Below are 14,263 nucleotides of genomic sequence, written 5' to 3' on the forward strand. Positions count from 1 at the left end.
ACTGGCTTCAGTAGAAGCTGCTGGGAGTCCCAGCAGCTTCTACTGAAGCCTTCCGAGTAAATCGCTAGAACGCCGACACCTCCTCATCTCCACCGCTCCCATGTTTTATTTTGTGTTGCCATAAGTTAGTCTCTCTGCGTTTCTGCGCTGGGCTAATGTTAATAATGCTAATGCGAGGATAATAAAATGGCGGCTTCACAAAACTTTTTGAGAGTTTTACGGGGCGTGGTTTGCAATCCGCCCAGCCAATCAGAAATATAGCTCTTTTCTCACAAGAGAGCCGCACGAAAGTCCCTGCTCTCTAGCAGCTCTCTGCTCTCTAGCAGGGACTTTCGTGGGGGTAAAAAGGTTCTCATGAACTAATTTTAGTACCGGCTCTTTTTGGTGTGAACGCGATAAAAGAGGCTAATGTCCACGCTAGCTGCTATATGTTTTGCATTGAGGTGATACTTGAGGCTTGATGTGCTGCGGTGATATGCGAATTCCTTTTTGCATAATTTGCACACAACCGTGCTCTTATCGACGCTTCCATCCGTCCGTTTTTTAAAACAACATTTCCCACTGTGGTTTGTTGTTGTCTGAAGTCATGAACGTTAGTTGGTGCTCCAGTATAATCGGTAGGCCTGAAACTCATCCAGTGAGAAACGTTCCGCGGTGCAAAATAAGTGCGATTAAAATGCGTTAATTTTTTTAACGCGTTAATTTTTGTGTAATTAATTAATCTTAATTAACGCGTTAAAGTCCCGGCCCTAAAAATAATGTAAATGGAGGCCGGCTTTAACAACAGCAAACTATATAAAAACAATAAGCTGTCACGCAACTGGAGCAGGATAACCCAACTCTTATTTATCTTTTTGTATGCTAACTACTTCGCAAACGTGCTTTTCGCTAAAACCTCACTATTTTAAGCCCTCTCGCAAAAACAGGCTGACTCTTGTGAAGACCAGCTTCTTGTCTGAATGAGGACTTTGTCTGTTGAAGTGTCACTAACTTGTTGATACGCTGTTCACAAACTATTCAACATTAAGTGGTCATCTATAGTTGCTTCCTATAACAGGTATAAGTTTGCTGTGGCTTGAATAAAGAGTAAATAATGCCTCACTCTCACACTAGCACTTCAGCCTCTCTCTGTACAGAGGATGTACTCTAGCATCAGATCGCCTGCAGCCACAGGATAAGCTGCTGTCCCGTGTTCCCCCTCTGCTTCCAAGAAGGCTTACCACCATGAATCATCTCCATTCAATGTCACAGATGTGTCTCTACTGCCACTGAAAGGAACCATACACTGAAATGCTATATACTTAAACACAAGCTTCATTTATGTTCATATTGTTCGTTAATTTTGCCATTTGAGGCTTAAAGGTCATTTTATTATGTCTTTTGACAGAATCTACAACACAACTGATAAATGTAACCATGACTATGCACTGTGCTTTACTGCCTCCTAGTGATTATAACAATGTGTTAATGCAGAAAAAGGAGCCTCAAATCATCACATATCATTCATTGTTTTTGTTTATCTATGTGAAAAACTCCAGAGTGCAAAAAAGTCAATTATAAATTCACTGGAAACAAAATGTTTGCAAACAAAAGACCAGTTTAGTCCAGTTTGGTCGAGTTTAGTTATATTTAGCTATAAATCAGACTTCCCAGAGCTGGGCAAATAAGTGTAATATGAGTCTATGTCAGTCTAGTTCAGTAATAATAACCCCAGACTGGGTGAACAATGCAACACAAATCTCTTTCGGAGCCGTTTTAAAAACCATTTCATTTCTGACCAAACTTGTGAGTCATCCACGTACACATTCAAATAACACTGCAGCGGTTTAATTAAACATTTATGAAGTGATTATCTGCTGTGCCTGTGGTTCAGCAGCATTTGGCTGCAGCCCCCGTGGCCTGGACTAATCCTCAGTATTTTGTGCGGAGAGATAACAAGAGGGAGACTGAGAAGAAGAGAAGGAGGAAAATGGGTTGCGGATTTTCCTCGCAAACAAAACAAGACAGAGTGAAAAGCTGTGATCCGTCCATCTGCTTCTCCCTCAATATATTCCTAAATCTCTGCCTCTATCTCCCATTCACACCTTTCTTTACCCATCCCTCCCACCTTCTGTCTCCTCTTCATCTCTCTCTTCCTCACTAATGAGAGCCGGTGGGGTTTCCTGGTCCTAACAACCAGCCTGTTTGTCTCTGCCCAGACACCAAGGGCGCCACAGATTACTGCTCCCCCGTCGCCTAGACAGAGAGAATCTAAAACTCACAGCATATTCTTTATAGTGTTTGCAGTTTGCAATGCACTGAGAATATCACATGATGAAATGTGCATTCAGCTGGAACCGAAGCAGGGCATGGACCCCTCCCTGGAGTCTGATCCAGCCCCTAAATAATACCTTCTCGTTCCAGAGGCAGAAGATGGTTGGTTTGTTAATAACAGGGATGAACAGGCCTACTGGGTGCAAGGCCTACTGGGTGCAGGGCCTACTGGGTGCAGGGCCTATTGGGTGCAGGGCCTACTGGGTGCAAGGCCTACTGGGTGCAGGGCCTACTGGGTGCAAGGCCTACTGGGTGCAGGGCCTACTGGGTGCAAGGCCTACTGGGTGCAGGGCCTACTGGGTGCAGGGCCTACTGGGTGCAAGGCCTACTGGGTGCAGGGCCTACTGGGTGCAAGGCCTACTGGGTGCAGGGCCTACTGGGTGCAGGGCCTACTGGGTGCAGGGCCTACTGGGTGCAGGGCCTACTGGGTGCAGGGCCTACTGGGTGCAGGGCCTACTGCGTGCAAGGCCTACTGGGTGCAGGGCCTACTGGGTGCAGGGCCTACTGGGTGCAGGGCCTACTGGGTGCAGGGCCTACTGGGTGCAGGGCCTACTGGGTGCAAGGCCTACTGGGTGCAGGGCCTACTGGGTGCAAGGCCTACTGGGTGCAGGGCCTACTGGGTGCAAGGCCTACTGGGTGCAGGGCCTACTGGGTGCAGGATAACTAAGATGTTTAAGAGTCACAACATATTCATGAGATGTAAAACAACCACAAGAGATTCAGTTTGATCACAGAGATGCAAAACAATGCAATTCACTCGGAGTTGAAAGTACGTCGTCCACACGGCAGCGTGCGTTGAAGCTTGCCGGTGGGCGTGTCTGGCGTGCGACCAACAACGAATCACATTAATCTCCCGCCCTGGATACACAAGCACGCGGTTTGATTGGCTAGAGCTTGTACTGGCATATGATTTGATTGGCTGGCACTTCCGTCGACGCTTGAAAAGTTGAACTTTTCTCAACTTTCGAAGCGAGCAACGGAGGCAATGCGAAGCGACGGAACTACAATGCAGTTCGGCAAAGCCTGACGTCACCCCATTCAAAATGGGAAGCTGTGTTGAAGCTTCAACGCACGCTGCTGTGTGGACGGACCGTAAATGTTTTGTAATAATAGGGTAAAACTTCCCATGTTCAATTGTAAATAATTAAAGATTATGTCATGAAAGAAACCTTTGAAAGAGCCAAGCTGTAAAATGGTTATCAAATGTACTTCAGTTTTGTTTTGCGGTGTGCACAGGGCCGTCCCTCCCTAGGAAGATCACGCAGACTGCGTGGGGCCTTACCTCGCGGAGGGGGCCTCATCTTGCGGAGGGGGCCTCATCTTGCGGAGGGGGCCTCATCTTGCGGAGGGGGCCTCATCTTGCGGAGGGAGCCTCAACTGAGCCGCAAATGCGGCGCACCTATCTTCACCACTGCGAGGCTCCACTAGCACCCCCCGTCGACGACGCTCGCGAAACAGAGGGCCTCATCATCTAACTTTGCGTGGGGCCTCAAATTGGCCAGGGACAGCCCTGGGTGTGCACAATGCTAAATGAAACTACCTGTCGTACATACTGGTGCTATGTAAAACCATGAATGTGAAGTCAATTGAAACAAGAGAGAAGAAACAGACCCATGAGATTTGAGTCTATGAAATGACTGTTTAAACTTTTCTTGTTTGAAAGTCAATCAACTGCAGGCACATAAACTACAAAAATACTCAGCCTTACAACCACATCCCCACCCATAATTAAAGTTGCAAAACCACCCCTGAGCAGGAATCCAGAGGCGCATCAGAATATTAATACTGTGCCTTTCACAGTCATGTAGAGTAATTAGTGCATGGAGATAAAAATGTTCCTCATAGTTTCTGTTATCGCTTGATCATTAGTCAGACTTTTTAGCCATTATGTTTTAAACAAAAGCCATTGTTAGTAATGGTTGCATCAGGTAAAGCGTCATCTTTCTTATCCGTCTGTCCATTGCAGGGGAAGTGGTGATCTTTTATAAGGAAGAAAACATTTAGGAGGGAATGACCTTCCTCTAATTGAGAGCATCAATCTTTACACTATTATTACAATCTGCCACTGCTATGAGACATCATTTCTCCAACAGTCTGGGCTGCTAGCATTGTTACTAAAGCCTCAATATGGCTGTGAAGTAGGATGTAAAATGCATGAGAAAATGTTAAGTGCTTCAAGTGACCAAAGTATGTTACAGATAACTCCCAGTTTCCATAGAGCTTTACTGATCCACATCTCACTGTATTGGTATAAAGTCAGAGAATGTAACCTGTGATTTTTATATATTTTCTTGCAATCACATCACAAACAACCCATAATCTGGCAAATTACTCACCAGGAGTCTTCTCAATTGTACATTAGTCGCATCAACATAAATGCATTTTTGAACATTCAGTAAAGATGTTGAATGGTAAGACCGCCATCTAGTGGCTTTTACTCAAACCACCAACAAATACAGAAACGCAAACGTGCCCATGTAACACAAACAGAGTGGTACTTAATGTGGAAAAAATGGGGCAACTTTGGACAGATGCAACACCAACAAAACACCATTTTTGGTTGAAAAACATCAACGTTTAACAAAAGGGATATCCAGACTGAGCACTTACCTCAACTTGTTAAATTGCTTCGGTGCGGTGTCAGTTTTGTTAACGTCATGTTCGTCCAAATGTTATCTTGATGTCCTCTTGTTCCATATTTGTTTATCCTCAGAATAATGCCTGATATCCTAAAAGCTTGTTTTTGACCACTAACCATAAAACACGAAGCTAACAGAGGCCTCTCTGACAAGCTAGCCGCCGTTAACGTTAGACACTTTTCATGACAGACAAACCCCTAAATCTCATTGAAGTTTGGTTAAAACAACATTCCTTAGATATTTGACTTACATTTGATCTAAATTTCGATGTCAGCTGTAGAAGATAATCCACATCGGTCATGGCGGGGCCAACCGTTACCAACAGCCAATCAGCTCTGAGCATGGTTATTGTTGTTTTCCCACACTCTGGAAGCACTTGACACTGACAGCGTGAAAATTGATTAAAACCCCCATTTTAAAACTATTATCAGCCACTTACCTCACATTTTATTATAATGATTTATTTAATATTATGCAATAAAACTGAAATATCAAAAACAAATACTGTTAAACAATGTAGATGTGTTGGCTGGAAGGTGCCGAATAGAGTAGAAATGTGTGTACTATTAGGTACATTTCACATCACTTTATAGCTAGTTGTTACAAATTAAAACGACTTTGGATTCCTGCAAGCCAATAGGATATTAGCTTGATCTTAGAGAAAACATGGATATACCTACTATACATGTATTGTTGAAGGAGATGTATTGTATGTATCGGATAGACTGATTTACAAAGGAAGGCTGGATTATTTGCTCACAAAAAGTGATTCATTGTCCGAATTGTTGGAAGTCATTTAAAAATTACTTTGCATTTCTGAGTGTTTCTTTGTTTTTGTGTTCTTTACTTAGTTTTATTTCTTTGTCGAATATGTGAAATATGTGAAGCGAATGTTTAAATAATGTGTATCCAATGTGTCCTTTATCACAGTGAGTGATATCCAGTGACTAAAATAAACTGGGTTAGATAATTACCCAATTTGTCCAATATACTGAGAGATGAATATTAAAAATATCCCCATTTAGTGCACGAACATACTGAATCAGAGTTGATGGAGTTATCCTACATTTATTGCCAACCAAAATAACAAGTTACATGAATATACACACAGACAGTTGCGCAACAGTAAGCAGCTTTTTGGATTAGAGCTCATCTCAACACAGAGATGAGAAATAGAAGTTTACCCAAAAGTTTTGACTTTTTGAATCATACAATTTCTTTATAATTGTGATATAAACCCGACGATAATAATAAATGGATTTGTTTGAGTAATAACACAGCATTAACTTAGCATAACAATGTCCATATGAACATTTATCAGTTTGTCATTTAAATTGGGGACACACTAATAAGTTCAATGAGTGATTTAATGACTCTCTGTAACAATGTCAACACTGAACAGTTAGCTTACAACAGATCAAAGAAAGACAACAAGAGTGCAGCAATATGACAATCAGGTATTACTGAAAGGGGGGGGGGGGGGGGGGGAGTACACTTAAGAAGAAGCTTAAAAGTCATCAACATTTGAGACGAACATTTATTTCATGTTTTAACAGTTTGGGGGCTTAACTCTCTGCCCACAGCTGCATCACACATCTGGGTTGAGTAACACAGGTTTCAATAAATAGTGTAGCTAAGATTGTGCATAAGACGTTAAATGTGCTTGGCAAGAGACAAAGACGTGGCCATGTTGTATACCTCTAGGGACAAAAGATTACATCTTCCTCAAATCTATGCAAAAGACTATTCCTGTTAGTACTGTAAACTGAAGTTAACTAACTTGTTCACAACAAATCATATGTTGCTTCTCCAATTGTAAGAGATGTAAGCAAAGGAGTGGTACATTTGCTCTAGTTTAAACAGGACAAGGATAGTTTTACCTTCAGATGCTTTTACTTTTCAATTACAATGTATTTGACACAGTCGATGCATAAGAAAGGCAGAACCAGTCAAGTGTCTTAATCTGTCAAAAATAATCTACCTTGATCATTTGTTTAATGCACACAAAGCAGAGTTAATCAGTGCCTCTGTCTCTGGCCAATGAGAGGTATGAGAATATTCCAGTTCTAACAGTCACATGTTTTCCTTCAGACAGAGTAAGTCGGAAATCTAAGGAATGGTTTCTAATGGTTTCTGGAGCTTAGCACTGATGGTCTCTTTTCCAAACTGTTCTCTTGCAGTAAAACCGACAAAAGTGACATGATAACATAAGTTGTGAGGGTGTGAAGACAGACTCTCTGTCCTCAGTGAAACCTGCATCTGAATGCGTCTGTGAACTTCAGTTAACACTAAGATGAGTAGTGGGTGGTGTGGTGTGGTTCTCTCTCTCTCTCTCTCTCTCTGTCTCTCAGCAGGGCAGCTGTGTGTGTGTGTGTGTGTGTGTGTGTGTGTGTGTGTGTGTGTGTGTGTGTGTGTGTGGTGTGTGTGTGTGTGTGTGTGTGTGTGTGTGTGTGTGTGTGTGTGTGTGTGTGTGTGTGTGGTGTGTGTGTGATGGTGTCGTGGGCTAGCTGAGGATGTCGGGCTGCAGGCGGACCCTCTGCAGGACGTCCTCGGGCATGCACAGAACCGGATTCACCGGCTTTATCTGCTCGTCCCCGAGAAGAGAGAGACCTGCGATTCCAAACAGAGTGTGGAAAGGATCCACCTGCAGAGAAGAGGCATTTAAGACACTTCACATTTAAGAGGAATATAATAAGCAAAAAGGAGCTGCAAACTTACTTATTTAGCCAGGCTATGTATTAAGAATGGTTTATGGACATTTTTTACATCATCCATTTACATAATAACAATCGTAACAATGTTTCTATTCTATTTTAGTATTGTTTTTCCTATTATCACTATTATAATAGCTTTGAAGTCTTTTTGATTACATCTTCAATATGCTCATATGCACCTCTGGGTAGATGCTGAACAGGGTAGAGTAGAGTCTGATCTTATCTAAAACACTCCAGTACTTAAGTCCATTGCCATCCACCTCAAGATCTCTTTATCTCATACCTTTTAACCGGTTCAAAAGATATATAAGGTAGAGGGACAAAGGAAGGGATCATGGATGTGCAGACAGGGTTAGACGAGTTTTTTTTATGCTGTATGATGTCCTTTATGTTTTTCTGTTATGTTTATATGTATTCATGTGGAACCTACTTGCAGCAAGTCACCCTTGAAAAAGAGATCAATTATCTCAATGGGATTCACCTGCATAAATAAAGGTTTGAAATGAAATGAAACAGCAGACAGGATTTGGGGAAAACACAGGTCTTCCTCTTTCCATCACAGCATGCAGGAGGAGTTACTCATGTGTGACGGCTCACCATGTCTCCCGGTCTGTCGGCAAAGCCTCCGGTCTCCTCGTCCTGACAGGCCAGAATAAACGAGCGCAGCTTGGCCTTGTCGATCCAGTGGATCCTACCAATGATTTTCAGAGACGCTAAAACCCACCACGAGTAGCACACATCCGGAAGCTGAATGCCACAAAGAAAACCAGAGCTCTGTCAATACTGTACGAGCAAGTTAATAAGATCCCAGCTTCCTTATGTTTTTGATATAAACAAATGTACATATCTTATTTTACAAATTAACAGAATTACTTTTGCTAATTTAAATGAGTAGATATGTTGCACTTGGAGCAGTCAGCAGGAACAAGGAGAAATATATGGGATTGCAGGGGCATGCAACACCGAACAGAGACTTTGGCTGTGAAAGCCCAAACCTGGTGGTCAATATGCTGCCGTCTGAGCTTTTCAAAGTTTCCCCACCTAATGAGGAGATGCCTTGTCTGTGAGATCAATTCAATACTTCATGTGATTCATCATCAAATGTTTTGCTAATATTTGGCAAACAGTGAACACTCTCCGCTCAGCAGTCCACTCTCATCTGAGCACATACACACACATTCACAGAGGAAGGGGGGCGGAGTGGGGGAGACAGTCATTTTTTTCCCCTCATGCTGGCATTGTTTCAAAGTTAAGGCGTGTAATCATACAATGAACACATATAGCACATTTAAAGCTGTGGAGCTAAATTGTTTTGTTAGACTCAGCCATATAAGTATATCATAATGGCAGCCAGGAAATCTGTGTTAAACTCTTCCAGTGTGAATAAACTTTTGTCCTGTGGAACTCACAACTAATCAAAAATAATTTCCAGATAGAGAAGAAATAAGAATAGGAGCAGCAGAACTACTTCAGTAATCATTCTGTCCTGATTTAGTTAAGGTTAAACAATGACAAGAAGCCCCTTGATTTCCCCGCACATCCTCTGGAGAGCACTAACCTTCTCCGGGCGTCCGTTCAGGCCTCCGGACGGCAGCTGCCTCTCGCAGAGCCACCAGCCCAGCAGGTCAGCGTTCACCTGGTGCAGCTGGCCGGTGAGCGACAGGAAGCCGGCGCAGCAGTAGATCTGACGGACAGCAGGGAAGAGACCACAGGGAGTACAGGTGAGAAGAAGTTTAACACATGTCACAGCTGAAGAGGGGTGTGAATGTAACAGCGTCCGACTCCAGAGGACATTTCAGCTGTCAGTGTGAGGGATTGACAGTCTCTCCGTTGTGATTTAATCTTCCCACAAGACCAGCCCACAGCCTCACAAATAAATAACATTTATTTAGAAACTGGCAGCTCAACACCTGTACGAGGCAAGGATTTGCTTACATTTCCCCATAGTTTTCCTATTCTATTCATAAAAGATGTACATTTGAACAGGGACGCGGGGAGGGGGGGTGCCATCTGTTGGCGGAGAGTTGTAACTGCAACGCCAAAAAGTTCACTAAACAAATCAATACAAAAGTTTTATTTTGAGCTACTATTTTAGAGTTGGCATTTTAGTGTAAGCAGTCTATAAAAAGCTTCACTATAAGAGAAAGTGATAATGCTTCTTCTGTTGCTCTGCTATAGAAAAGAAGCTCGTCAGTGCAGACAAGATCAGGGATGGGAGTTTTGTGAAAGGAGGATTTAAGAACTGGCGAAAGGCAGGGGAAACATTTAGGGAGCATGAGAAGTCCCATCAACACACAGGCCGTCAACAAACTGGCAGCATTAAAACGAACACACTCTCACAAGCTGTTGCTAAAGACCAAATGACTGCATTTAATATGACGTTATTATACAGGGCCGCCCCCCCCCCCAACTCTGACTGACTTCCCGCGTCCCTGCATTGAAGTTATATCTTTTGAATTTAAGTATATTAGAGGTAAGGTCATTATGGATTATGAAGTAGGTTTTTATTGAGATTTGAATTTTTAGATATGATTTGTCTTGAAAAGAAAAAGCCCCCTGGTGCATCATCTTCAGTTCAGCTGATGAACTGTTTAATAAAGTGGAAGCTAGTCTCTCATACAGTGTCTTCTAATGGTTCGTTTTTACATCATCCAGCAAATCTGTTGGTTTGACCTGTGACTGTGTTTTCCTAACCCTACAACAGATGTCAAGGATCATTGTAAAACGACATCAGATAAACACATCAAATGTTGAACACATTTCTGCAGTTAGAACCTTCTTCAGGGTTAAACTCTGGATGTGCTGCTTTTGTTCTAAAAGAGATGAAAGTGAAACTCAAATAGCGATTGTCTTGCATTAAAGGTGAACGTGAGTGGACTCACCTGACCAGCGTGAGACTCTGAACCCGGTCTGCAGCCAAAACCCCCGTCAAAGTTCATACAGGACAGGATGAACTCCACAGCTTTGTCAACATTTATTTTGTCCATCTTGCCCTTAGAAGGAAGAGAGGACAGAGTCATCTTCAGATTAGAAAGAGTTACACTGTTGAGACAAGACACAAACTGTACATGATATACGTACCAGTAAAGCAAGTGTCGCAACAGCACAGAAGGAAAATCTGGTGTCTATTTCTCCTGTAACGCAAACATGGTATTTCATATTATATTTATTATTATTATTATTATATGTTTAACTGGAATTTACGCTGCAAGCACAACATGACGACACGCGTTTGAATTGTACCGGGGCTGAAACTAACCATTATTTTTATTATCAATGATCAATTGGTCTAAGAAATGTCAGAAAATGCAAAAAGAAATGCATCCCAGTTCGTCAAAGTTCAAGGGGACGACTGTAATGTCTTTCTTGTCAGACCAAGTCCAAATGATATTCAGTTCAATGTTATATAAAACCAGTGGCGAACCGTGTCTATCACAACTGGACCTTCTGTAGACACACACACACCCCCCGCCGCCGTGCCCCCCCCCCCGTCGTTATAATGTCCTTCTTTTCACTGAATTGTCGTCTTGAAAAGGGTACTCACAACAATTCCGCAACAACTTCCTCTTCACCTGTTGCACTTGTCATTTCAACGTTAAAAACAATAAAACGGCATGAATTGCTTCGTCGCATTCATCTAGATCCTCTGCCTCGAGCCAGTTAACTAGCGGGCCTTCTAGAATACCCTGGAACCGAGGGGAACTCTGAAAGAACACGCCCATTGGCTACAAATCAATATATGATTGGTTGATCAAACTGTCAGTCCAAACGTACGCTCTCATTCAGTGCAACGGCCAGGGCATTCTATCAAGGATGTAGAATACCTGGTTGAAGGATATTCTACCCAGAGACCCAGAACAAGATCTGATTGGTTGCTTTCTTTTCTAACACAAAACCACTGAAATGCGTAGTGCATGGTCCGAGAAGGACAAACAAATCAACGTAACACTGTAATATTACAGATCAACAACACAGATACCATTCTCATTTATTCATTTTATTACATTTTTTTATATAATTAAATCGATTTTTTGTTTTTATCTGAGTGTTCCAGATGTGAATACCTTGAAGGCCCTGACGGTTCGCCACTGATTAAAACAGGAAATATCATAATAAAGCAGCTAAAAACTGCATTTTCTGGAATTCTTGCATGAAAAAACGACTTAAACATTGTATTATTATTTTTAAATAGTGGGTGTTTGTTTCACTAATCTGTTGTTAGACTAATTGTTACAGACTCTAATTTGTAAATGTTTGTTGTTTATACAAGTTATTGGATGAAATGCCTATTATTCGATCCCCTTTACTGAAATAATTGTCTGCTTTTATTTCTTATTTTTCATTGGAGGAGCAAATGTTTCTTGAGACGTTAATCAGAGTAAGTCTGGCTCACCCCATTTGTCTCCTGCAAATGATCCGTCTTCCTGCTGCAGCCCTTTGATGTACTCCACCACTTTGTCCACATCGAGAGCATCCACACTGTCGTACAAGCACAGGATCTGAAGGAGTACAACAGTAAATAGAGTGAAAGGCTGTGGGCTGCAGGCAGGGCACTTGCACCTGTAGCCCACACACACATTGAACCGTTTTGCTGGGAGGTTAATACTCATAACATTTGAATCAAAAGGATCCTTCAGAAGAAAACATCTTTTAAAAACTCAGATACTGAGGCTGCTCGAGAGAGAGAAAGATAAATAAAATCTATAAGAAACAAAGTTATTGCATAGTTCTGTGTGTCCTCCAGGAACAAAATCCATTAAAAACGTACTTAAAATGTCTGCTTGCATCAACTTTGAATCAAAGCCAAGTATACTATTTTTTTTCGTTTGTTGGCGACATTTCCAACTTCTCTCATCCACAGAAGTTGATGAGAAAAACAAGCTAGCAATCTGTCACATTTCCTGTTGGCTGTCTGAGGAGTCACCTGCACGGCGCTGAGGGTGTAGAGCAGGTGGGGGTCGTGTCCGATGCTGGCGCTGAGGCCTCCACACTCGTGCTGACAGGATTTGATGAAGTCTACGATCTCCGGCCGGTTCATCCGGGGCAGCTGCGCCATCAGGTCCATCACCGTCAGCCCCCAGTAGATGCCGCTCATCCGCAGGTACTCTGACAGTGTGTACTCCTGGATAAACACAAACAAACAGGAAAGATAAACAGTGCAGCAGGAAGGAGTCAGCTTTATTGCACTTATGGGTCCCTCATCTCAAAATCTATGGGATTTTTTAAATGGGTTTTTGGTTAAATCCCTGGTCTGTGGTAAAGACAATCTTAGGAGATTTCAAATGGTTTTTTTCCAGAATGAATGTTCCTTGGTTCCAAGACTAGCCTTAGCATTATTCTCTTTACTTAACAATGTTGGAAGAGGTTGGTAAGGCCATTCACAGAGCAAGCAAGGAAGTTGAAGTGAGAGTTTCGAATGCAGTTATTACAGTCAAAATATGTTCAGCCACTTTGGAAATATAAACGCCCAAAGGAAAAAAAATGGTGGGTCAAAACCGATGCCGAGTAAAGTCATATTATGTAGACGAATGAGTGAATATGACAAGAAGAATTGTTGACATTCTGTGGTATATCTGCACATGTCATGGTGTATGTTTCAAAGAGTAGATCGGTTTCAGCTGAAGGTGGGTGATTTCTACTTATTGACCATGAAAAACATATATTGAATATTTAACAATGGCCAAAAAAGCCTTGCTTAAAACATCAATTCCTCTAAAAAGTGTCCTTCATGTGTCATATAAAGATAAAATACACTTTGGGAACATCTTACTCTGGGAACTAAAAGATACACTCATAAAAAAACATAAATGAATCCTATGAAAGTGCCTTTTACTCACATAGTCATCCTTTTTGGAGCCGTAGGCAGCGATATAGTCTGCATGTTTGTCCAGCAGCAAAGAGCTGGGGGCGTCAGGCTTAATGATGACATCTTTCACTTGGGTACCCTGACATTGAACACATCACCACAATACTTATCAGAATCAAGTGTTTTACACGTTTACATAAAACAAGGAATTAGCTTTGGTGTATGGTGGCGCAAACATAAACAAAGAAAATATACAAATATAACCTAAAAAGCTCAAAAGAAACTTAAGACAATGAATATATGACATACTGTATTATATATTTTAAAACATGGGACATTTTCTAAATGGACCTTGTTTCAATGGATATACAACCACACCCTGCGTGTCAAGCCTGAAAATGACTAATATTATGTAGCAACATTTGTGAAAATGAAGATAGTAAAGCAGTTGTTTTGGTATCATTTAGCTACATGCTAACTCTAATGCTAACCACTTTACTTAAGTTAGCTGTTTTCACAGGTTAGCGGTCAATGTAACGCTAAAGCTGAACATAATGGGAGATAAGTGGACATGTTCATGTATTTCGGCTGTATTGTATATAAAAATAAGCTGAGTAACGATGACATTTACAACATGATAACCAGTTACCATTCTGGAGATGTTCGCATGATCAGGCTACTTCTTCTTCTTCTGTTTTCTTTTTGGTGGCTGTCAAACTGGTTAAGATGCGCACCTTCCGCCACCTAGTGGGGACACGGGATATGCAGGAGAGAAAATCAACTTGATGCTT

At 41.9% G+C, this 14,263-nt stretch overlaps 2 protein-coding genes across 2 annotated transcripts in view; both read right to left on the reverse strand.

The window, feature by feature from the left end:
• The window catches only part of st6galnac3 (ST6 (alpha-N-acetyl-neuraminyl-2,3-beta-galactosyl-1,3)-N-acetylgalactosaminide alpha-2,6-sialyltransferase 3), a 115,024-nt gene extending 109,934 nt beyond the window's left edge, over positions 1-5,090 (reverse strand). Inside the window, exon 1 of the mRNA XM_034207743.1 lies at positions 4,924-5,090. The gene's annotated coding sequence lies outside the window, so the exon portion shown is untranslated. The remainder of the gene's footprint in view (positions 1-4,923) is intronic.
• Positions 5,091-6,000: 910 nt separating this feature from the next.
• On the reverse strand, positions 6,001-14,232 carry rabggtb (Rab geranylgeranyltransferase subunit beta). The gene is made up of 9 exons (XM_034207825.1): positions 14,122-14,232; positions 13,504-13,611; positions 12,591-12,788; positions 12,060-12,165; positions 10,748-10,800; positions 10,549-10,659; positions 9,225-9,350; positions 8,264-8,413; positions 6,001-7,596 (listed from the first exon to the last, which is right to left on the reverse strand). Exons 1-9 carry the CDS (start codon positions 14,122-14,124, stop codon positions 7,456-7,458), a joined length of 996 nt encoding a protein of 331 aa, XP_034063716.1. The 5' UTR covers positions 14,125-14,232; the 3' UTR covers positions 6,001-7,455.
• Between the last annotated feature and the right edge of the window lie 31 nt (positions 14,233-14,263).

The sequence above is a fragment of the Gymnodraco acuticeps genome, unplaced genomic scaffold (assembly GCF_902827175.1).
Source record: "Gymnodraco acuticeps unplaced genomic scaffold, fGymAcu1.1, whole genome shotgun sequence".
NCBI classification, from domain to species: Eukaryota; Metazoa; Chordata; class Actinopteri; order Perciformes; family Bathydraconidae; genus Gymnodraco; species Gymnodraco acuticeps.

Excerpts from the sequence above, each read along its gene's own strand:
- rabggtb (XM_034207825.1), bottom strand. Across the intron at positions 10,801-12,059 it reads ATTTGCAGGAGACAAATGGG|GAGAAATAGACACCAGATTT; the intron begins GTGAGCCAGACT and ends TTTGCGTTACAG. Across the intron at positions 7,597-8,263 it reads CCGACAGACCGGGAGACATG|GTGGATCCTTTCCACACTCT; the intron begins GTGAGCCGTCAC and ends TCTTCTCTGCAG.